The sequence below is a fragment of the Leptonotus elevatus genome, chromosome 5, assembly GCF_054856555.1.
Source record: "Leptonotus elevatus isolate MCC_2025b chromosome 5, RoL_Lele_1.0, whole genome shotgun sequence".
Taxonomy (NCBI): domain Eukaryota; kingdom Metazoa; phylum Chordata; class Actinopteri; order Syngnathiformes; family Syngnathidae; genus Leptonotus; species Leptonotus elevatus.
The window spans coordinates 6,047,992-6,071,816 of NC_141243.1; the positions used below are offsets into that span (position 1 = coordinate 6,047,992).

Sequence of the window (23,825 nt, forward strand, 5' to 3'; positions counted from 1 at the left end):
CGAAAAGAGAAAAAAGCGCCGCTACTTCATGTGCTGCTGCTGCGTGTGTGGGTGAGAACGTTCACTAAAGCTTGGCCTATTTGAAGAGTGGAGCGCATCCAGACATAGAACAGCGCAAGAGTGAAACAAGATACACTCGAAGAGAGTGGGCACCTCCATCAAATATGTCTTCCAAAATCATTCTGGTGGAAAGTGGTTTCATTTGTGGGAAGTGTTTTTTTTGGTTAAAGCACATCAAATGATTTCACGTAGGTCTCTCATTTACATGGCTTTCAAACATATAATCCGGATTGAATCCAGATTGATTCCATGTGAGAGCCTCTTGCGTAATATAAATATTAGGGGTGTAAGGAAAAAATCGATTCGGCAATATATCGCGATTTTACAGCGCGCAATTTTCGAATCGATTTGATTTTTAAATATATATTTTTTTATGGGAATATTCAACAAAACGTCTTACTTAGGGTTAGGATTCACACATGGAAGAATGTTATATTAATGGAACATTAAGCCTTAATATTTGATTTCAGTGCTGTTCAAACATGAAACTGCAACCTGTTTGTTAAACGCAGTGGCTCAGTTCTAAGCCGGAATTTTCATATAAATAAATAAATGTTCATACAAATCTTACAGTGTACATGTACAAGTTTACTGATTAGTATTTTCTAAATTTGAGTTTTAAAAAAATCGCAACAATCAATTTATAGATTCGTATCGGGATTAATCGGTATCGAATCGTGATACGAATCGAAACGCCGGGTACTAGGCCATTCACACCCCTAACAAATATATATTCACGTGTCACACCCCGGCCGCAAGCAATCTCTACTTCAAGGATGAATGAAAGTGCACACCACATGATTCAGGGAAGAAAAAAAACAAAAACTAAAATACAAAATAGACTAAACTTTACCCCTGGTTGAACCAAGTCTAACTATTGACACAGGTAGTGTAATTTGAATTTGATCGAGGTGCAGGCAGCTGTGGTGGATGACATTGCATTTCATTCATAAATGTGACAATAGCGTGCATCGAAACCACTGAATCATCGCGGGAATAAATTAATTGAGTACATCATTATTATTATCATCTTTATGAATATATATTTTTATGACTATTAACTATTCACACACGGACAGAGCTTATTCTTCCATTATGTCAGGACGATCAGTGAGCCTCTTGCTAGCAGAGCATTTAAAGGAAATGAGAGGAGCCACTTCAATTGGCAGCAAATCAAGTCATCCACAATGGTGCAAAAAAATGCTATGTTTTTTTTAAAGTGTGCTAAGATGCACTCGCTTGCATGGGTCTGCCAAAAATACCACAACTTAGTCTCGCCCACCCCTGCGCAGATTTAGACCGAGTCTCTGTATATGTGCCTTGTGATTGACTGCGGCGACCAGTCTCGGGTGTTGCAGTATAAGACGCTGCCTTTCGCAATGCCGTAAAAGATTAATGAGTTTTCCCCCAGGAAGTGGTGCTTTCATTCCAACTATCATCATCATCATCATCATCATCACCATCATCCTCTTCCTCCTCCTCCTCCTACTCGTCCTCGTGTGTTGGTCCTAAACCGGATCAGCATTGAAGCGCACGCTGTGAGTGCACGCACACGCGCGCGCGCGCACACACGCACACACACACGCTTCAGGCTGGGTGGATGCTGCTCGGGCACCATGGAGCAAAAATCTGCCAAGGATGAAGGCACGTCCAGGGGACAAGAGTCGTACCAGCGGCGGATGTGGAAGACTTTCCAGGAGAAAACCAAGCCGTGGCTCAGTCCCAAACTGGGCTCGGAGCGTCGCGCTAGCGGCGGAGCAGAGGGCACCAAGAAGGAGTCCGGGCTGTGGATGTTCAAGAGGAAAAAGAAACACTTGGACCGAGTGTTCTCGTCCTCGCAGCCCAATCTGCGTTGCTCCTCTCCGCCGCCGCCGCCGTCTCTCGGGACCGGCGACAAGCGCGGCGACGCGGCGGCCGGCACCAGCCGAGGATCCGAGGGGCGGCAGCACCTCGGCGCGGCTTCCGGGAGCACGGGGAGCAAGCCCGAGCTGGCGGCCCACGGAAGCCCGAAGATCCACGCCTCGCGGCTCGTCGCGTGCCAGCAGAAAAGCTCCTCGCTGGGCTCGGCGTGTTTCGAGAAGCTGGTGGTGGACCCGGCCGCGGTGGTCCCGCAGGACGAGGGGCAGCCGCGGAGCAAGCCAAGTGATTCTGTGAGTACAACTCCATCGCGGCGCATGTGATATCGTTCGTATTGCATTTGACCTGAATACGCAATGACACAATTCAAGATGCTCGCTCGCTCGCTCGCTCTATGCATGATTTACGCTGCTCACGAAGCCTGTAACGCGGTATGGGCCTCGCGACCGCAACGTCAGTGACACACGTAATACTGTAACACGAGCGGGCCACAGTATTAGGGACACCTCTACGCGTGATGCAGTAGTGCAGCGTTACTGGGAATTGCAGGCCAAATGCTGGGACTTGCTGGAGCTGAAAGGGCAAAATGAAGTGAGAAGTATAATCAAGTACCTACCGCCTCATGACTGACTGAAAGCAGAATATGACTACTGCTATTTGAAAAGCACGAGCTTGTAAAGGCAGGAGTTTACCAGTTGGCAAACAGGAAGTTACCTGGGGCGTTGAGGTTTCCAGTTTGTCCCTAAACATCTCTCAAAACAAGATTACTGATGCGTTTTTAAAGACATTAAATACGTGAAATATATCAGTCGTTGCGACTTCTCATGCAGTGGGACTAAACCATCTTACTGTACACGAGCAGACGTGGTTCTGGTAAACAAACTTGCTGTGGAACGGACATGACGAGAGGACAACAATTTGCATCAAATCTATCAAAGTTTTCAATCTTATTCACGGTAACAGCGAATGTACGTAACCGACACTCCTGCCAGTTGCTGTCGCAATGCTGCTGTCGGAGTTAGCTGTGAAGGATGCAGTGGAAATGGAGAGTGACGCTTTTCATCGCCAAGATGTGACTGTTGAAGAGGTCCAAATGGTTAACTAAATTAAATGTTGATTAATGTCATATCAATTGAAGTACAAGCTCTGAGGTGACTCGCTTGTTAGCTCATTCACTGCCATTGATGACTATAGACGTCAAAAATTCAAATTCAAATTTTTATGAAAACCTAGAATTTTTTTATTGTACATTTATAACAGATATAAAATTATCATGCAATTAATTACGATTAAACAACCTTTTTTTTTTATTAAGCCCATCAGGCAATTTTTTTTTTAAAATTGTAATTAAAATGATTAATCACAAGTTTTATATTTGTTCTAAATTTACAATTCTTTTTCTCTCTCTAGGTTTTCATACTCTTGTTAGCAAAAGTGGATTTTTTTTAAAAACACATTTTTAAAATTTTGACGTGTATAGCCGTCAATGGCAGTGAATGAATTAAGGTTGTAAGGACTTTCTCTCGCTTAAAAAATTGTGGAAAATTCTCACATTCACACTTTGATTGTAAACATTTATATTCTACGCAGTAATGGATACGCCTTTATGTATTGTGCAATGAAATTAATTTTGCACCTCGGGTAAGATAGACACGTCCATTTTCTATTGCACTTGTCGTGGGTGAGCTGTAGCCTATCCCAGCTCAGTTTGAACAAGAATTTAATATTTACGACGCCAAAAGGCACAATTCATCAACAAGTATTCTACTTTTGGCCATAGTGTGACACGGGATTCTTGTTAAGGTAAGCCAATTCAAACCAAAAAGAAAAACTTGTGTAGTTAGAAGCACAAGTTCCAAATCCAATCAGAACTCGTTTGCTGCCGTCAACATGATTCGGGAAGCGGGATTCTGCTGTTGTTGGTCTCCATTTGTGTAAAATTAATTCCAGCCCGGTGAGACTTATGTTTGCCTTCATCATGCAATTTTGGACTGGTGCGACGTACACACCACAGCGACTTATAGTCCCCAAAAATATGGTATGCACAATGAACCAATTCTTATGTCAAACACCCGATTCTAATGTCGCAATAGTCTTGTTTGTCGAATCAGCGTCTTTATATGCCACAACTGTAAGTGTTGCCTTCTGTTTTTGTTCACCACATAACTGATTTTCATTACCGTAAGGCCTTTTTAATCGGACCACTTTTGGCGCCAACCAAAAGCGTCCAGCCACCCTCAAGACCGCTGTCCAAAAGTGATTTAACAATTAAGTACACTTGCTGCTGCATACTGGAGTTTGGGCCGCCATTAAATCTCTCTGAGCCGCTTGCACTCAACTGAAGAGGGCTTCGACTCACATTGATCTTGCGGCGTCATTGCTGCACATGCCAGTTGAGTTAAATAATACATTATGCTCACACTGGGCCAGTGTCTGTGTTTTTTTTTACGACATTGTATTAATATTAAAGAAGTTGGCGAGGTGTAGTGGTGTGTTTGTGGTCAACGGTCACCATTAAAATGTATAAAAGGGAAACTTTCATATTTTGCATTCCAGTTAGTAAATGGAAGAAAAGTGAGGGGATGATAATAGATGGGGGGAGGTTCAAAGCAGAAAAAAAAAAAAACGTTCTCACTTGACATTTTTTGTGGGAAGTATCAAGACTGTATTTTTACTCTGACGTCGGAAAAAACCCTTAACTCATTCACTCCCAGCCATTTTCACGGAAGCAACCCCCTTCGCTCCCGGTTGTTTTAATGAGTTTTGACTCATTTTGCAAGGTCCATATTGTGTTCTATTGCTATAAAGACATGGAACCTACCAAAAGAAAGGTTAGTCTTTTTTTTCACCAGGGAAAAAAACGTATATTTGTATCTGTTTCCGTTTTGCAGTAATTAGCATTAGAATATAGTTAAATTCCATCATTAATCCTAAACCTGTTGAAAACACTGGGGAAATGGAGTTGTTGCAACATGGCCCTGGTTGATCTCTTATACTCGGCTGTATACTACCATTGCTTTTAGCAACCTCTTCAGGTTAGAGGCTGCATCAAAGCCTTCTGTATGCTCTAGCATAAAAAAAACATAAACAAATGTATAAATACGTTTTTGGGACCATGGCAATATTTAAACTAGAACGCTTTTATATGTTTTTTTTGGGGAGCTAATGAGTTAATAATAAATTACAGTTGCTACACATTTAACCTATCGTAACAATTTTGAGTATTTTTTTTTTTTTAATATTGAAGTACATTTTACTTGAACATTTAAGCACATTTAAATTCTTGCGTGTGAAACATCCGGAAGAAAAGCAGTTGATATCAAAACGAAGGCAACTCGCTCCGTTCCACTTGACTCCTGTCACAACAAACAGTCCTCCTAAACCCGAATGAGCTCAGCATTAATTCTTGTGGCCATCCTGTAAAGCAATCAAAAGTCAACTACTTTCCACTTTCACCCAGTGAGATTGATTGCGATGCACTTGCACTAATGTGGGACGACATCATCATCAACATCATCATCATCATCATCATCATCATCTATACTCACTCTTATTTGCTCTTTAACTTAATGTTCAAGGTATTGAATTGAAGGGCACTTCCTCAATGGGATCGAATGATGCAGCTCCTTTGAATATAATAATATAAAGTCAGTGGCAATATTAAGCAATGGGAAAGTAAAAGACAAACTCGCATTATGTCCAAAAATAATACACACTGAGTAACGTTGCACAAATGTAGGTCATAATGGATTAAATAAAGCTTCTTTCTTCGTTCAGATCAGATCAGATGGAACACTTTGAAATATTCAACACATACTGTATGAAGCCGAGAAGTGGGTTGTTGTGTCAAGCCCCCCCCCCCCCCCCGCACAGCCATTGCCTTATGCTTTAATGTAAGCAAAAGTATTGAGACGGCTCACTTCCACAAAATGGAAGTAAATATGGAGTTTCTCTTTTCAAGCTGCATCCATCTACTAATCCAGTTTGTCTCGCATACTGTACATGGGTGGCATTTCGGGCCTGCATGGCTTGGGAAGTGAGCAGCGTGCCGGTGTAAATCCCCTCAACTTGAACTTCTGCCAACAGCTTACAGTCTCCTTCTAAAGATGTCACGATGGCGTTTGTAGAATTAAGATTCATTGCAGCCTGTGTGACTGGCGGCTGCCACTGAGATGTACGTGATTGGCGTCTGAGCCAAATGGAATTGGCCAAGACGATCAAATTAAATGTGTAACACTATTTGGAGATGATGTCTTCATCCCACACGTGTAGCAAGTTTTTTCTTGGCACTGAAAATCCGTGAGCAACATGCAAAGAAGTCGTTTTATTGTGGTCACAAAATTTGAGTAATTATGTATCATTAGGTAATGCCCCCCCCCCCCCCCCCCCCAAAAACAACAACTTTATTGTCAGATGAGGAAACAAAATACTGTAGACCTCGTCCTTATCCTCGGTTAGCCTAAAAATGTATTTCCACCCTGTCCATCAATTTACCTTGAAGGGTCATCTTTATTCTAATGTCTCCCTGATTTACCTTCTGTGATCCCACCCATTAGCCAATCTGATAGAGACACTCATCCCTTTACAAAAGCATCCTGAGGAGAAATAGTGGACATCTGTACGAATACTAAACCGTGACCTTCTTTTCGGCTTCTGTCATCCGGAGTATCCGTCAAACCTCTCGCAGAAAACATTTTCCATTTTCAATCATGTGAATGATTGCACACAAGGGTATTTTTGCACTTCCCTTATCACACTACTGTCAAACGGAGACAATATACCGTTAGAAAGGCTGAAACCTGGGGCAGACATGCCAGTCGGAGTAATGAGAGAACAGATAGAGATCAATGAGATGCGAGGAGAAGCCGCCCTTTTGCAGGGATCGATCATTTTACAGCATAACTGTGGCATAAGAATTAGATATGAAAGATCTGCTCCAAAAAAAATAAAAAATAAATATAATGCAATCTTTCTTAAAAAAACACATTGATTATCAAAACTGAAACGCAATTGCTGAGACGATCCCAAAATTCTTCTCTGGGCTGGACGCTGCCAAGAGATATGATACAAAAATGAACGCTCACGCTAATTTGGATCTGTCTGAATGGCGCCCTCTGCTGGTTACGTCCAAGCAGTCATTTCTCTCCCGGTGCTTCAAGATGTAATGAATGTCGCTTGATCGAATTCCACATTGATTTGGCTGGCCTCCACCCTCAACCCGATTGAAATTGAGCAGTGCAAGTGAGCTCTGCAGTTGCGATGAAAGGCAGAACAGGTCCACGCAGACTAGAATGTGGAGCTGAACGGTAGTGACCAAAGCTGCATGCTAATCATGTATCATTTGCAACTCAATGTGGACCTGGCTTCCTGTTCGGTGAGTGGATATTGAATATTTGCAAATGAGGCTCCCTGAAGCAATAATAATATGGAGCCCATCAAATCCACTGTTTGTTAGATTTACTTTTCATCCCACGTCACCATATTGTAATTCCAGAATTAATGAATTTCTGTCAGTAGGCTACTAATTTTCCCATTCGTCCATTTTCAGCAGTACTTGTCTGCTTTAGGATCGTGGGTAAGATAGTGCCAACCAGAGCTGATTTTGGTTGAAAGGTAAAGTTTACCCTGGCCTGGTTGCCGGCCAAGATACTAATGATTGACTAAAAATAATAAGAGAATGCAATTTCTGGAGAAATTGTGTGTGAAGGCTGAGAGGCTGAATAAAAAATGTAGAAAGATCATGAATGCGGAATGATATTGAATGGCACGAAATCAGATACAATGACCTGTAATGATCTAAACAAAACATGTTGAAGTTAGAATGGTTTGAATCGGTCAAACAATGTAGACATTAGCGGAGAAAAACCCAACAAAACAAATAAAAAATGTTGGCTTTTATTTTGAAATTGTGTAAATGATTTTTAAGGAAGTAATAAGCTGAACAGTTTAAAGTTGGAACGGTTTGAATCGGTGAAAAAAAATGTAGAAATTAGAGGTAAAAATCAAAGAATCAGAATTTGTTACTTTTATTTTGGAATTTTGAAAATGATAAGGATAAGGGTTTAAAGCCAGAATAGTTTAAATTAGTGAAAAAAACGGAAAGGTTGTCATTTGAACAATTTAAAGTTGGAGTGGTTTGAATTGGTCAAATAAAAATGCAGATTTTGGTGGAAAAAAATAGAATTTTGTGAAAAAATTTCAATTTTTGGAATGATAAAAATAATAGCCCTAAATTTGTGATTATTATTTTTTTTTAATGAGTACAAATACTGTGAAAAATGTGGATGTTTTGGTATGTGTGAATTATTGGAATGTTAAAAATCCTTCCCAAAGTTTGTTTGAAAATTTTTTGAATTTTGGGAAAAAACCCACTTTTTTTTTTAATGACAACAATTATGGAAGCACACCTGATGTGAATTTTTGGAACAGTTTGAAGTTGGAATAGTGAGAATAAAATGTGGAAGGAGTAGCACATACAAAAGTGCGAGTACAGTAAAAGTAGCGTAAAATAGCAGAATAACAATATCAAAGTTGATAAATGATAAATAATACCAACTTTGCACATTTCAAGGGGCTCAGCGGACGCTTTCTGTTGTGTACTTAGATGTACTTAATGATGTGGCCGGTGAGCGTATATTAGAGCAATATGAGACATGCGTAATCCATCTCAAAGTCAGCAGTGGCTTGAAGCGAAACAGCAGCCATCAGTAATGAATGAATTGGCTTCTATTTTATCTCATGCGAGTCAGTCAGTATGTGATGGTTGCCATTCTGTCACATTACAAAGGGGGTGGTTTTCAAGCCTCGTGAGAGAGAGAGACTCGCTTGCTCTCGTTTTACAACAGGTGGTTGCTATTTCCAAGTCATCATTATCACTAGTGCCGGGCCAATATTCTATAAAAAGATTTTGCAATTCAGGGTATTTTCATCTTTTGGACTCATTTAAACGTCACTTTCAACTTCCTTTGTTGGCCTTGGTAGTCGGTCTGTCCTGTCTTCGTCGCCCTCGTTATTTTTCTTCATCTCAGGGAAACGTAGTGGACGTACGGAGTTCATATTCGTGACTCGACAAATTCTACACGAAGGCGGAGTGTGTTATTCCCGTCCGTCACGCGATGCCTGTCAAACCGCAAAGGTGACGATTGGCCAGCCTGACGTGGCCGTGTGTCCCATCATGCGTGATTTCTGATGACCTCTGTGGAGGCTGTTCCTTCAGCTAAGGATTTCCTGCTCCCATTATTTTTGCATGTCATCCTGACGTCTGGCTGCAAAGATACACACGGGCGCTAATACTCTCGTATCCACGTAATGTTTGGTTGCCCCAAAGAGATTTCCTTTTAATCTCCACAATGAGACCCTTTGATTCAATGGTGAGTTATCAGTTTTGACTTCTTAAATGGATATTTTTCTTTCGGTGAGAGACCCTTGAGATTTTGCTTTTATTGTCGTGTAGAATGTCAAGTTTTCGGGAACCTTAACTTCCTGCGGCTGTGTGAGCGTTGATGTGGGCGCAATTGTAATATAATGAAAAATGATGACTCATCTGGTTTGTTACTACAAACACTCATGTCTAGTGCTTCCAGGTCTGGAGTGTGGGATGATGAGATGACACATTGCGTGCTTTGTTTTCCTTTGGAAAGTTGGCTTTTTCATCTCTAAAATTACCCACCTGTGTTTTTTCCCCTATTGTTTCCAATGCAATTTTGTGTATATGTAAAATGTTAGTAACTATCCGCCTTACTCTGCTCTGACTGATGAATGGCGAGATTCATAACGAATGAGTTTCTTGTCTCCAACTTGCTCATTGCAACACAAACGTCAGAGCTGTGAGAAAGACGCGCTAAACCACCTTTCACTAATATCCTAATTCAATCAACTGTTACCTTAACATTGTCCTCACGTTTGTCTTTTTCGGCTGCTCAATTACAGTTGAGCGCACGCTTGAGAACGCTAACTCAGAGAAGCTCGACAAGAACATAAAGCGTAGACACGGTCGGGTTGTTGATAGAACTTCACGTAGCAAGTGATGGGCAAGTAGAAATGAGAATTGAAAAAAGATGTAGGGATTGACCAATAAATAAGCGCATGGCTGACATAAATCCATGTATAGATTTGGAGGACGCAATGATGGTCATGCTTTCTCTGGCCTGCCTCCCCGTTGCTTGTCAGCCGCCTGGGGTTCCTCTCCTCTTAATTAAACTCTGAACACTTGAATCTTTCTTCTCTTCTTAATTCTACCAGAAATGGAGAGATTGTGGTTTTCCGGTGTAAACAATCAGACGGAAGACGAGAGAGGAAAATTGGATGAGAGAGGTGAGAGCAAAGAGGAGCAACAATCAGACAAAGTGCTACAAGTATTTCCTGCGTGACACTTTTGCCAAGTTAGTGTAAAGTTGGTCCATTTATCACTTTCGCTATAGATCGGGGCTACACAACATGGCTGCTTTACATTTGCTTGATTGATTATTGATTGAAAGTCTAGAATAAATTCTGTCTGTAAGGTATTTCATTATCAGTTATGTCCCAGTTTATTCTGTCCATTGAGTTCTGTCACATTTGTCCCTCGGTCTTTGTTGCCCGTTAAGGAAGCGCCTTGCTTCCTCTCGCGCCGATAAATCCCGTGTCCTCCTCCAATCCACTCGTGATAACGCTGAACTAGAAAAGTTATGGCGGAAGAGAGGCTCGCAAAGCCTGCATTAGCTGCGCTTTCATATGTGAACGCTTGTTATCTGCATAGATGTCATGTTAAGATGTAGCCTCTGTGATGTGTAACGAGTCATGAGTGAGCAGATGCAGTTGGAAGTTGGAAGAATTCTCCAGAAAAAAAAAATAAAGGAAGGAAGTTGGAAGAATTCCAGGTTCAGGCACTCAGTCGGATACTGTGAATGTAAAAAACTAAAACAAAGAAAAAAATAATCAAAAACCTTTTTATATATATATACATATATATATATATATATATATATATATATATGTATATATATACAGTAGATCTGAAAACCATCAGTGTATATGTCAGCCTTCATCGGTGTGGATTTCAAATAATGCCCAATATCATCACAGTGTCAGCAGCGGTTAAGTCAAGACAAGATTTTAAACATAGGAGAAAATGTATTGCCAATACCAACATTCTTTTTTTTTTTCTCCATGTGAATGATCGTGCCCAGTATTTATCGAAAGTAAATCACAAGTCAGTGCCACATATCATAATTCCTGGCCGGGCGAATTCTTTGGAGAACCACATAAATCAGTTGATGGTATCACAACCAGCGCACTGCTTCAGTGGCAGATTGCCATGGACTTCATCAATAAAACCACACCTTTCCACTAATTAACCTCACAAAATTACTCACATAACACATTCTGTTGTAAGAGTCCAGCAGCAGAGCAGCAACAACAACGGTCTGAAATTAATATCCAAACTGCATGCTTAATGGCCAATGTGAGTAATATAAATATAATATAAATTTGATTATTAGGTAGGACTGAGCAATATGAACGGTATATTCAATATAATGTATACATTTTGCCGAAGGTAGAGATTTTGACTCTACCGTCTTAAGGCGGTAGCGCATGTTGATGACGTCACCGCATAGCGGATGTCGATGACGTCACTCCGCCCTGGCATGGCGCACGGCTCGCAGCAGGCAGCCAGCTTGACTCGTCCTCACGCGACGGACGACTTCCAACATCAACACGACGCCAACTCAAAATTGTATTTAATTGCCAATTAAGGATGCTAAGAAAGTTAATTAGTCTGTTAATTAGTCTGTCATCGTATGATACACAAGTCAGCAGCGTTTTAGCAACTCGCCACTAACTGGAGCGCAAACAAATTACAAACTGCAGTTGCATTCAAATACTGTCGGACATTTCAAACTCCAATAGAAAACAGTCAATCAATGCATTAACCGTTAATAATTACAAATATCTAAACAATGTAAGCTTTCTATCAATCCATAAAAGCTGTCATACATAAGAAGAATGATGTTTATTTTTTATTTCTTACTTAATTACAATCAACATGTCCATCTGGTCACTTCTGTTTACAATACCTAATCATCTACTAGGCTTCCATCCTCCATTCTAGTTGTTGGTATGTAAATGAACCAAAAATAAAAATAAACCTGGTGTTTTATATATTTCTTATAATATTTACCGTCAAAAACAGGAGCACCTTTACTATAGTTCCTTTTAAACAGGCATTACACAAAACATTAAACAGGAAATACAAAGTCTGAGTCTGGCCGTTTTATTGTTTTCATAGTTTTTTTTTTTTTAATCCATATAGCTTCTATAAAGGACTATGTAAGACAGTGAGCAAATGATTTATTTAAAAAAAAACCACATAGCATATTTTCCCATAATACCACAGTGTATTACTTAAGCAATGCAAGTCAAAACCCGGTTGCATTATGGGAAAAATTACCAAACCTAAATCATGCACTGCAGACATAATAACTCATAAATGTTATGAGTGAACAATGTTTTTATACTTAATTTTCAAACATATTTGTATAATGTGGGCCGAATAAAAAAAAAAAAAGTAGTTTCTCTCTCTCACGCATGCCCAAGTAATACCTCATGCTATTATGGGGAAAAAATGGTTTGTTTGTAGCATTTAGCCTATAAGTAGTATTTGCGAGTATCTTCGAACACACTAAAAATGTTTACAGCTCCATGCTTCCGTCGTCAATAATTTGTTAAAAACAAAAACATACATATGTTGAGACTGACCCCTATCGACCACCATTTCTAACCAATAACCAAATTTGGACATAGGAGGTTTCTGTCATATGAAAGAGCCAAATGTGGTTCTGGAGACATGGTTCCTGATCTATAAGTTGCGATCGGCTGGAAAACAGTCCCGGGTGTACCCCACCTCTCGTCCTAAGTGAGCTGGGACAGTCTCCAGCTCACAAGTGGTATAAAAAATGGATGTAGAACAACAATGATAAATGGTTTGCCTCCTGGCAGGCTGCCTCCTGTCAACTTAATATTAGTCAGATTTGTGAGTGGAAGGAAAGTGAGCATCTTTTCATATTGGTGAATGACAGGGAGAGAAAGCGAGAGAGAGAGAGAAGGAAGCAAGAGAGAGAGAGAGAGAGAGAGAGAGACCGGGTGCCTGTGGAGCGTTCAGGAACGGCGCATCTGGTTGGCCTTTGCTGTGCGAGCGAGCGAGTGAGCGAGCGCGTTGTATGGTAAAGGAAGCCGCAGCAATAGTACAGTGGAGTGTTCAGTGTGTCTGGATGTTAACGTTGCCCCTCTCAGCTGTGGGACAAAGCCGTACGGTAGGTGTCATTGTTTGCTGGCATCATTTGTGGTTCAATGCCGAAGCACACACGTTTTTCTTAGGGGGGGGTGGGGGGGGGGGCGTTTCATTTTCTCTTTTTCTCCAAAAAGCATGTCAGGGAGGTGATGGGGATCAAAATGTTTCCATCACTTCGGCACGTTCTCACATTTGCATGCAGAAATGATTTTCATACCTACTGAATTTTCCATAAACCTGAATAGCTGCTTTGCTTATGCGGTCAGTTGTGCTCTTTAATGCCAACAGAAAACATTGTTTGCCTGCCCACTTTATTTGGCTGTTTTTATTTACAATGACGGGGTGGGGGAGTCGAAGTGGAGTGGGCGTGTTGTATCCGATTTCTAATAGCGTGCAACCTGAGCTGGGCGCTCAGTGTGACAGGGGCTGAGAGCCAATTAAACCAGCTTGAAGAGACTTGATCAAGTCGGACATAGCAATTCTCGATCCTGTTTATAACACCACCTTGGCCAGACGGTTTGGGGAGATGTTGTTAATTTATGAGATGAACATCAGTCCTTCCCAGTCCTGCCGGATGCGGAACGTGATCGGAATGAGAACGCAATAGCCAAAATCGCGCCGTTGGTCCAAGAAAGGCAGACAAGGGAAAGTTAGCGCGAAGCCAGAGGGGGAACAAAAGTGAGGCTGACTCAAGACCGTGAAGTTAAAATGGGAGATGCAGAGGCAGGACAAGTGGTCAACTTCAGGTGCAAATAAAAAGGCTATTGTGCTGCATACATTCTACAAGAATGCGCTGGCATGCTTTCTGCTCTCTCTCATTTCAGTTTTATCCCGCAGTTCACAGTTCCCAAAATATTGCTTTTCATACCACTCCACTCCTTTCAATTTGTCATTGTGTTCGTCGAGTGCATAATTAATAGGCACTCCAGCTGTTGTGTGTTTTGGTAGCAAAGTGCAGCGTTTAACGACTGCTGAGTTTTTCCGCGGCGGGCCGGGGTTATCATCGCAATCAAAAATACCCATTGTTCTTGGTAAATCTAAATAAAGGTTTAATTCACTGGTACTCTGGAGTCTCTTCATGCTGATTGGTGGCAACTGGACTGTGTTAAAGCACATTACTGTAAATTCAACTTTATTGTGACGGACCGGCCAGGATGCAAATTCAATGGCTGCCCTGACAGCGCTGGAGAGAATCCCGCTTACATCATCATATAATACAAATTGACTTTGGTCATTCTCATATGAGTGTGTTAATGTACATTTAGCATTCTGCACACTTGCACATGTTTTTATGAATGAGACAGACCATGCTCTCATTTATGTGTACCCTCCCCTTCCATTAACATAACACTACACTTTTACTGCTTGGTCTCTGCTATTTTTAGCAAAGGTGCCAGTGTGAGGGATACACACTGCTGTCATACTGCCAGTGTGTGGAGGCTGGTGTCTTGTCAGTGTGGGGGCGGTACTAGATTTATCAGTGTAGGAATGACACTCAAATCTGGCACGGAGACAAGGTTTGTCGCGTCTTACTATTGTGACTATTATTTACTGTACAGTGCTTCTGTGTGGCGAATTGTGAAAATCCGTGTAATTGATAATATTAACTCATTCACTCCCATTGACGGCTATAGACGTCAAAAATTGTATGTACATTTAGAACAGATATAAAATGTGTGATTAATCGTGAGTTAACTATTGAAGTCATGTAGTTAATTACTATCAAAAAATTTAATCGCCTAACACGCTTTAAAGAAAAAAAGATTATTAAAAATTTGGGGATTCAGGCGATTACAATTGTAATCGTAATTAATCACATGACTTCACTAGTTAACTCACGATGAATCACAAATTTTATATCTGTTCTAGATGAACAATAAAAAATATATAGGTTTTCATGCTCTTGTTAACAAAAGTGGGCAAAAAAAGTGGGCAAAAAAATAAAATAATATAAATAGTTCAAATTAATTTTTGACGTCTATATTCAATGGCAGTGAATGAGTTGATTGATGTCTTTCTTAAAAGGTTCATAATTGCCAGATGCCAAACAATGGGAGCAAAGCATTACTTTTATATCAGACAGCGCACTGTTCCTCTAACTACATGCAGTACATCATTTTGTTGTATGAAGGGCAACAGGTCCATATGTAGGTCTGCCATCTAGTGGAAGAGCAATTTATTGCTGTGCCTGTCACCATGATGTCGCTGGCATAGTGTTCCTACCATCCTCCTCAAAGTTGCTTAGTGCCAGTAAAAATGATACAGACCCCTTCAGACCCTGGCAAAGGTAGCATTCAACTAGTTTTAAGTCAATGTTTCATCAGAAGAGTTATGAAAATATTTTATTAAGGTTGAAAAGTTCCTTAGTACGGAAAAAACCCCTCCTGTTTTTCTGACAATTTTTTTGGGGTTGCTTTGTTTTTTTTAGTATTTTTTTTTATTTTCTGTTTTTCTGAATATTTTTTTCAGTCTTACTGAATTTTTTTTTCTGTCAAAAAATATTCAGAAACACAGGAGGAAAATTATTCAGAAAAACAGGGGACAAAATATTTAAAAAAAAAAAACAGAAAAATAATTATTTTATAAAACAGGGAAAATTACTCAGAAAAACAGAAAAAAATTATTCTGAAAAAACAGGAAAATATAAAAAAAAAAAAACAGGAAAAAAATAATTACAAAAAACGGGAAACGCTCCTCCCAAAAAATTCAGTCAGAAAAACAGGATTTTTTTGGGGGGGTGAATGCAATACGCAGATACCTACCTTAGTGCTACTTAAATGTTGTTGTTTTTTGTCGCAAAGGAAATTTTGAACATACATTATATTTAGCATATCATTCTGCACCCACGTGTTTCTTCATCTTTTAAACTGAAATGTTCCCACTCTAGGACACCTCTGGGCATTACATTAAAGGGCCTTCCCTAAAGGGTTCTCACAAAATCCAAAGTAATCTTGGGAAGCCGAAGAATCAATGGGTTGTAATCCAATGCCTTCGACAGTGATGTGCGGTGAGGTTCATGGCTGCTGAGGCCCCGGCTTTACAGTCAGATTTACAAATATATGAGCCAAACAAAGTGTTAGCCTGACTAAAAACAATTCAACACACATATTTGACCATACAGAGTTGCCTCTCAAGCAGTTTAGAGAAAGCTTTGTCAATAAAGTACGTACATTTTACTAATACATTGAAACCGCCATTTGACACCACTTAAGCTATGACTAATGACGTAGACATGCTTGTACTTATTTGACTAAAAAAGATGACCCTCGCATGCTTTTTACAAGTGTATTTTCTCAGATAATGGCCATCCTTCGCTGAATTGTGTTGGGTTGGGCAAATCATTTTTACGCGTGGCTGACTGACCGACCAGTGAACGGCGTCCCAATGTCGCTGCTTACGGTATGTGCATTGGTGGGCGGAATCTCTGGCACTGCACCTGCTCTCCATTTGGGCAGCTGAGTATTGAGATCAGATGGACTTGGAGGAAGGTGCTGGATCAGTTTCTCATTTTTTGCTCATCTTAACTCATTCACTGCCATTGACGGCCATTGACGTCAAAAATTAATTTGAACTATTTCTATTAGTTTAAAAAAAAGTGTATTACCTAGGAAAAAAATGTTTTATTGTACATTTAGAACAGATATAAAATAGTGATTAATTGTGAGTTAACTAGTGAAGTCATGCGATTAATTACAATCAAAAAATGTAATCGCCTGACGCGACTTAAAGATTATAAAAAATTCGGGGCGCCAGGCAATTCAATTTTTTTATCGTAATTAATCGCATGACTTCACTAGTTAACTCACAATTAATCACTATTTTATATCTGTTCTAAATGTACAATAAAACATATATAGGTTTTCATACTCTTGTTAACAAAAGTAGAAAAAATGTTAAACTAATAGAAATAGCTAAAATGATTTTTTGACGTCAATGGCACTGAATGAGTTAATGACTTGTTGCTTTTTCACTGTCAGTTGGCAGTTGCACTGTAGTGCAGTAAGTACGACCGTATTTCCTTTGTTTGTTGGCATATCTTGAAGTGTTTTGGTTAGATTTTTTGTTTGTTGTTGTCTTGTTTGTTCACCTGTGTTACTTTGTGGTTTACCACATCAAGTACATTTCGAAGGAAATTGGGTTACATCGCGATATGGAGGTCAGAGCTCTCGATTAAGAGGGAAGTTGGCAGACTTGAGGAAATTCGTTTTTGCGTGTTCAATTCCATGGATTTATGACCCCATAATCAGTGTACTCACCTGTGTTCTCATGCCTGTCGTGGAGTTGCTTTTAAATAATTGAATCAATTAAGCAAGCTACTTGATGTGCTTGGAAGGGTTCACCCTCTCTCTTTGATCGTCTTCAATCTGTAGCCACGAGGTGTTTACGCTGTGGCACCGTCTTGTGTAACATGAAGGTAGTGTTAGCTAATGGAACAGCAAAGTGCTATTGATTGCCAGTTGTATGAATTCAACTGGAATTGTGTCAAAACGTTTACAAGGAAAAGCCTGTATCCAAGTATCATGAGCACTTTGCAGGCCCTGTTACTCTCTCGGGATAATTTCATGCAAATGCAAAGTGCTCTAGCTTAATTCCCTCTCCTTTGCGGAACGATATGACCTGACTTGGTATTGGTTTTCTGTGTCACTATTTCCTAGGCCTAATTTGTAATTCAAAGACTTTGCACACACAAATGCATAAAGAACCAGAATTCAATTAGAGTGATATAAATGCAGATTCTACTACATGCATGGACTTTTTTTTTTTTTTTACCTCTGCCATGTTTGCCATGTTTACCATGTTTCACAGCATCCTGTTTCGGCCGTGTTGTTTTGGTGACAGAAGTCTTTGAGGCGAAAACTGAAAATACACTTTTCGGCCATTTTCAGCAGAGAACCATTGGTGAGCTTATAGTTATTAAGGTTGTGGGTGTGCTGGAGCCTATCCCTGCTGACATTGGGCGAGAGTTGGCATCGCCAGCCAATCACATGGCATCACCAGTAATGATGGATTGTTATTGTTATGCATTTTTTGGCATAAAAATGACAGTTTTGCATTGGCACCAAATGGAAATGCTCTTTTTTTTATTGCTGTACTCTTTCCAAAGAATATTTTTTAACATTTTTTCATCTTTGAGAAGAGTATGTTATAATGACAATTTACCCCTCGGTGTTCTATCTTTCCTTTTGACACTTCTGAGATGTCTGCTCCTTTATGTCTCAGCAGGGACTAATGCCGGATGGTACTTGATTGTCTCTTCTTAGTCGCTTGGTGCTTCTTGAGGATTCTATTAAATCTTCTTTTTTTCTTTTGTTGCTATTTTTAGCTTTATCACTGCACATGATAGCCCACGCACTGGCTGATTAATAGGAAGGAAAGACATAGGGAGACTAGCTTGACTCATCGTGTGGTTGTTCATGGCTCCAAGGGGAACCATGTTGAGAGCCAGCTGGGGGTTCCCCCCACCAAGTTAAAGAGAGAAGATCCGACAAAGAGCCAAAGCTTCCAAAGTAGACTGCCTGGTTAATTACAGTGCCGCACTTGCATTTTTTACTTTCTGATTCGAGAATTAAAAATGCAAAGAGGCAAAAAGTGTTACACTAACAATTCACAATGTGATTTTAGACTCATTTCATGAACCATCCATTTCTTTACATTCTTTTTGTTAAAGAAATGCACTATCTAAGATCTAGCTTGTCTGGCTGGTTTTCATAATATAAAGCACACAAATTTGCTGACTCATAGATTTACTTTCTGTTCATCTTGTCTCCACAGGGCATCAATACAGTGGACCCTTGTAATGCAGAGCCTCCGCCTTCTAGTCCAGCCATGTACCAGCTGGATATTGTCTTAAGGAAAGGCAACAACTTGGCCATCAGAGATCGCACAGGTAGGGGCCCAAACGTCCTCTTTTGGGAGGATATTTCGGAGGACATACCATTTTCCGGGTTTTTTATAAATGAGTGAAAATGTCCGGTTGGCATTGCGTGACTAATAGGAGGGGAAGTACACTGTGTAACTGCGACTGGTACCACAATTTCAAGGCCAGGTCAAGTGTCCTCTTTTTTTTTAGCGAACTGGGAATCTGGTCACCCTAAAGTGTAGTGTGGAACGAATGAATATGTTGGAATTGTTACATTACCTAATCTACTTGACAGCCTTAGTTAAAGTATAGTAAAAGGTTTGCTGGATGAGGCAATTTACTTGTACTAACTATTGACATACTAAAAGCCACACTATAAATAATTCATGATACAAATGCCATTTGCAGTGTTGTCTGGAAAACATTTTAAAGGCGTCATTTTATAGTTTTTTTTTTTTGTCTAAGCAAACTGCCATTTAGACAGGTCGATTAGATTCAAGCAAAGTATTTATGTATTAAAATGTTAAACATCATTTATTGCTTGCACATTTTTGACAGCTCATTTTTATATTGAATGTTTCCTTTTTCTTAAATACAACAAGCCCAAGTACAGTTACAGTATGTATTTGTCACACACCAATTTCTTAGCAAGGATTAACAATGAGGCTGTGCTTTTGCTTTTTTTCTGTTCAGATTTTTCTAGACGTGATCTTACGTTTCTAGCAGCCTATATTGCACATTAGTGAATGTTAATGAGTAGAAAATAAACAAATCAAAGGCATCCAGCGGCTTGATTGAACGTGCAGTTATCGTATTGGGTCTGTCAGTATTGGACCGTGGAATGACTTGTATTTCAGCCCTTTTTCCAATATGTCCAACTGCACCTCTTGCATTGTGGGTAATAGGATAGCCCTAGTGCTGCAGCCATCTGTCAGTCCTGACATGACGCACACACTTTTTTTCAGCCACCCACAGTCTAAGTGAGAGGCTTTTCTTGTTCTAAAGGCATGGTGGAGTATTTTATAGGTACTTTAACCATGTTGCTTTCCACTTGTCCTCTAAAATGAGTCCGCTCAGGGGAGTGACATGTCTACTATACAATTCCTTTTTGAGAGGAGATGAAAAGCAGACCGTGCAGATGCAATGTACACTGTATGCAAAATAAAGATTATTTTCGTCACTCTTGCCTGCAAAAATGTCAAATTAATTTCCATAACCAGCAGACATTTGTGTTACAGATATGCTGGTATTCTCACAGATACACAAATCTGAGGTGGGATGTCTTGCTAGAGCAGAATAAATGTTCCTTGGTATCCGTTAGTACCACTTTGTTGGCAACAACGACTGGAGGACTCGGTACCGGCCAAACAGCTCCTCATTGATACTTCTCGCCCACCTCCTCACGGCTGGCGTCGTCCTCAGGCTTAGCTGGAAAGAAAATAGCTACTAATTTCTAATAAATTAAACTATGATATATTCATTTCCCCTAAGGATCGTGAAGCTTATTTTTAGCACATGATTCAGTGGAAGCATAATTACATCTTCATATATCATCGCTTAATATTTTAAGACCATTTGTCTGCCCTGTGCTGGCACAGAGAACTATTGGTCATGGCTATGTAATTGGAATTACAGATTGATGATGAAAATGATGATGCTGAATAATTAACCGTTGGAATCATGTACCATCATGTGAGCTTCGACCAAGATCATGTGTGTAGATGGGCTAATATCTAAGTTTAACAGCAATTGATTTTCATCATGAGGTAGCTTGGAGTCCTTTAAAATGTAAACTTCTACATTGGGTATAACTCATACTTAAAGTGCCTATTCTATGTTTCTTATAGATTATTGGTCATAGATTGTTGTTTTTGTTGACTATTGCTATATTTTTGGGTTTGTCGTTATCTCTAAATCAATGAGCTGCGCCCTTCAGACATATTCCGGTAGCAATAAATAGTTTTGCTTTATGTGCATTTTCAACTGCTGTCGGGAAGAAGAAAGGGAACATTTTTCAAAGGTGCTACCGGGGATTTTGGCTACGGCTCAGGCAAATGTGCCTGCTGAGTAAACTACTGGGCCGCCTCCCATTTATTTTATTTCAACACATTTATTTTCACTGTCTGTCAGCTGTTTTAATGCCCAGTTTAAACAGCATGTAGTTGTACTCGTGTTCAAAGGTTTTGAAATACATGGTTACGTTTAATGTAAAAAATTTTTTTTTTAATGTAAACCTTTCATATCATGTGCAATCATTTCCTTTCCGGACATGCCCCGTGTTAATGATACTAACAGTGTGATCAGTCTGTTGAGCTGAACACACACTATTCAGCTTCCACAACATCAGACTTTTCCATTTCACGCGCATCAGCTGGCCTCACCCAGCACCACGGCCTCCACTTGTAACTGTCCGCCACCCTAGAAACTGCAATCTCTCAGGACCTGAAGTGGGAGACTATCATTAAATCCATCCCTAGAGAGGCCCAGCAGAGGATGAACTTTCTGTGGCGACTGGAAAAAAAGACTGTTGAGATACTTTTGTGTGAATCTATCACTGTGTGGTATAGTGCTGTCTGCCACAAAGAACAATGAAAGCCTTGGACAATAAAGACTGCAGAGAGAATTATCAGTGGCTCCCTGTTTTGTGGAAAACACTACTTCACTTTTATATTTTTATGCAGGATCGTGAGTGGTCGGCAGCAACAATGAATACACAGAGACTGATATACTGTGCTAGAATAATTGTGCCTTTTATTCCCCGCAAACAGCAATCAACACCTGTACTGTGCTAGAATAATTGTACCTTTTATTCCCCGCAAACAGCAGTCAACTCACTGTACTGTGCTAGAATAATTGTACCTTTTATTCCCCGCAAACAGCAATAAACACACTTCAACGCTAAGCAGCAGAATATAATCATCATCAGCGCTTACCTTGACACTAGACCGGAGAGCTGACGGTCCGGGTAGAACGAGCTGCAATACGGCTGAGCAATCGTATGTATTCCACAGCTGACTCTACCCAAACCATGTGCCGCTCCGTCTTTTATTCGTTAGCAAAAAGGGGCGAGCGTGAGAAACAAGGCATACAACCCGAGAATTCCCAGGCACCCTCGAAAACATGTTTAGGTCTACAGTATAAACAAGGCATACAACCTGGGAATTCCCAGGCACCCTCGAAAACATGTTTAGGACTATAGTATAAACAAGGAAGAGTTCCCAGGTTGATTCCGCCCTTTATTCACAAATTGCTGGGCACCTGGATTCGTACAACAGTTCAGGACAACAACAAATACCTTATATAAGAGGTTACATGAGGACATATCAAACCATGGTTGTTTTCCCTTCGCTCCCTACTCGCTACATTTAGGATACCATTAACTCATTTGCTCCCAAAAACATTTGAACATGTTCTATTTTAAATATTGCAATGGTCCCAAAAACTTATTATTTTTTTAACGTTTTTTTATTTATGCTAGGGCATAAATCAGGCTTTGATGCAGGTCACTTAAAACAATGGTAGTTCTTATTAAAAAAACGGCCAGCAGGTGGCAGCAGAGTATAAGAGATCAACCAGGGCCATGTTGCAACAAGTTCTTTCCCCCAGTGTTTTTTAACAGGTTTGTGAATAATGATGAAACTTAGCTATATTCAAACAGATACAAATATAATTTTTCCCCCCCGATGAAAGACGAGATTCTAATCTTTTTTTTGGTAGGTTCCATGTTTTTATAGCCATAGAACACAATATTATGTTAGCCTTGCAAAATCAGTCAAAATCTAGTCAAACAGCCGGGAGCAAATGGGGTTGATTCAGTAAAAATGCAATTTTCTTAAATGCACAGATATTAGAGTAAGTTATAAACCTTTATTTATTGCTTACGCCAAAAAGTAAACTAATAAACTAAAACTAAACTAAAAAATAAAATAATGCGCTACATATCACAATAGGATATATTTCCAAAAATTGTTATCTATGTGGTCAGTGTTTTTTGAACCATCGCCTATCAAATCAATTGAGCAAAATAAAGTTTTTTTATGGCTTCAGTTTAATTTATCCATCCATCCATTTTCTGTACCGCTTGTCCTCACAAGGGTCGGGGGGTTGCTGGAGCCTATCCCAGCTGGCTTCGGGCAGTAGGCGGGGTACACCCTGAACTGGTTGCCAGCCAATCGCAGGGCACACAGAGACGAACAACCATACTCACAATCACACCTATGGACAATTTGGAGTGTCCAATTCACCTGCCATGCATGTTTTTGGATAGTGGGAGGAAACCGGAGTACCCGGAGAAAATCCACGCAAGCACGGGGAGAACATGCAAACTCCACCCAGGAAGGCCGAAGCCCGGACTTGATCTCACAACCTTTGCACTGGGAGGCGGATGTGCTAACCAGTCAGCCACCGTGCCGCCTAGTTTAATTTATTTATTTTTAATTTTTGTTTTATTTATTTATTTTTATTTTTATTTATTTTTTCTTGAGAGCTCAGTATTGTTCATTCGGTAATTTTACCAATTTGACATGTCATCATCATTGCTCTCTTAATTATTTTATTTAATTTTATTTTAATTTTTTTAATTGTTAGTGTATGTGTGTGTGCATGTGTGCGTGAGTGTGTACTCATTAGTTCACCTAAAACCTATTAAAAATCCCATACCGTTCCCCTAAACCGAATACTTCAGAATCCCGTTTGTCGTGAGGTTGTCAGGAGACCAGAGGAAGGATCAAAGAAAAGAAAGAAAAGTGAAATCCAGCACCGACCAGACATTACCTACTA

At 40.0% G+C, this 23,825-nt stretch overlaps 1 protein-coding gene across 6 annotated transcripts in view; it reads left to right on the forward strand.

The window, feature by feature from the left end:
* The first annotated feature begins 1,348 nt into the window (after window positions 1–1,348).
* Window positions 1,349–23,825, forward strand: part of mctp1a (multiple C2 domains, transmembrane 1a) — a 98,794-nt gene continuing 76,317 nt past the window's right edge. For 2 of the 6 annotated variants that reach the window (XM_086076148.1, XM_086076149.1), the window contains exons 1-2: window positions 13,158–13,208; window positions 18,959–19,073. In XM_086076148.1, the coding sequence (XP_085932274.1) occupies window positions 13,167–13,208; window positions 18,959–19,073 (157 nt within the window). In that variant the 5' untranslated portion in view covers window positions 13,158–13,166. Of the gene's footprint in view, window positions 2,211–7,157; window positions 7,292–13,157; window positions 13,209–18,958; window positions 19,074–23,825 lie in introns of those variants that run through there. The other 4 variants (XM_086076150.1, XM_086076145.1, XM_086076144.1 and 1 more) reach the window with 4 other exon arrangements.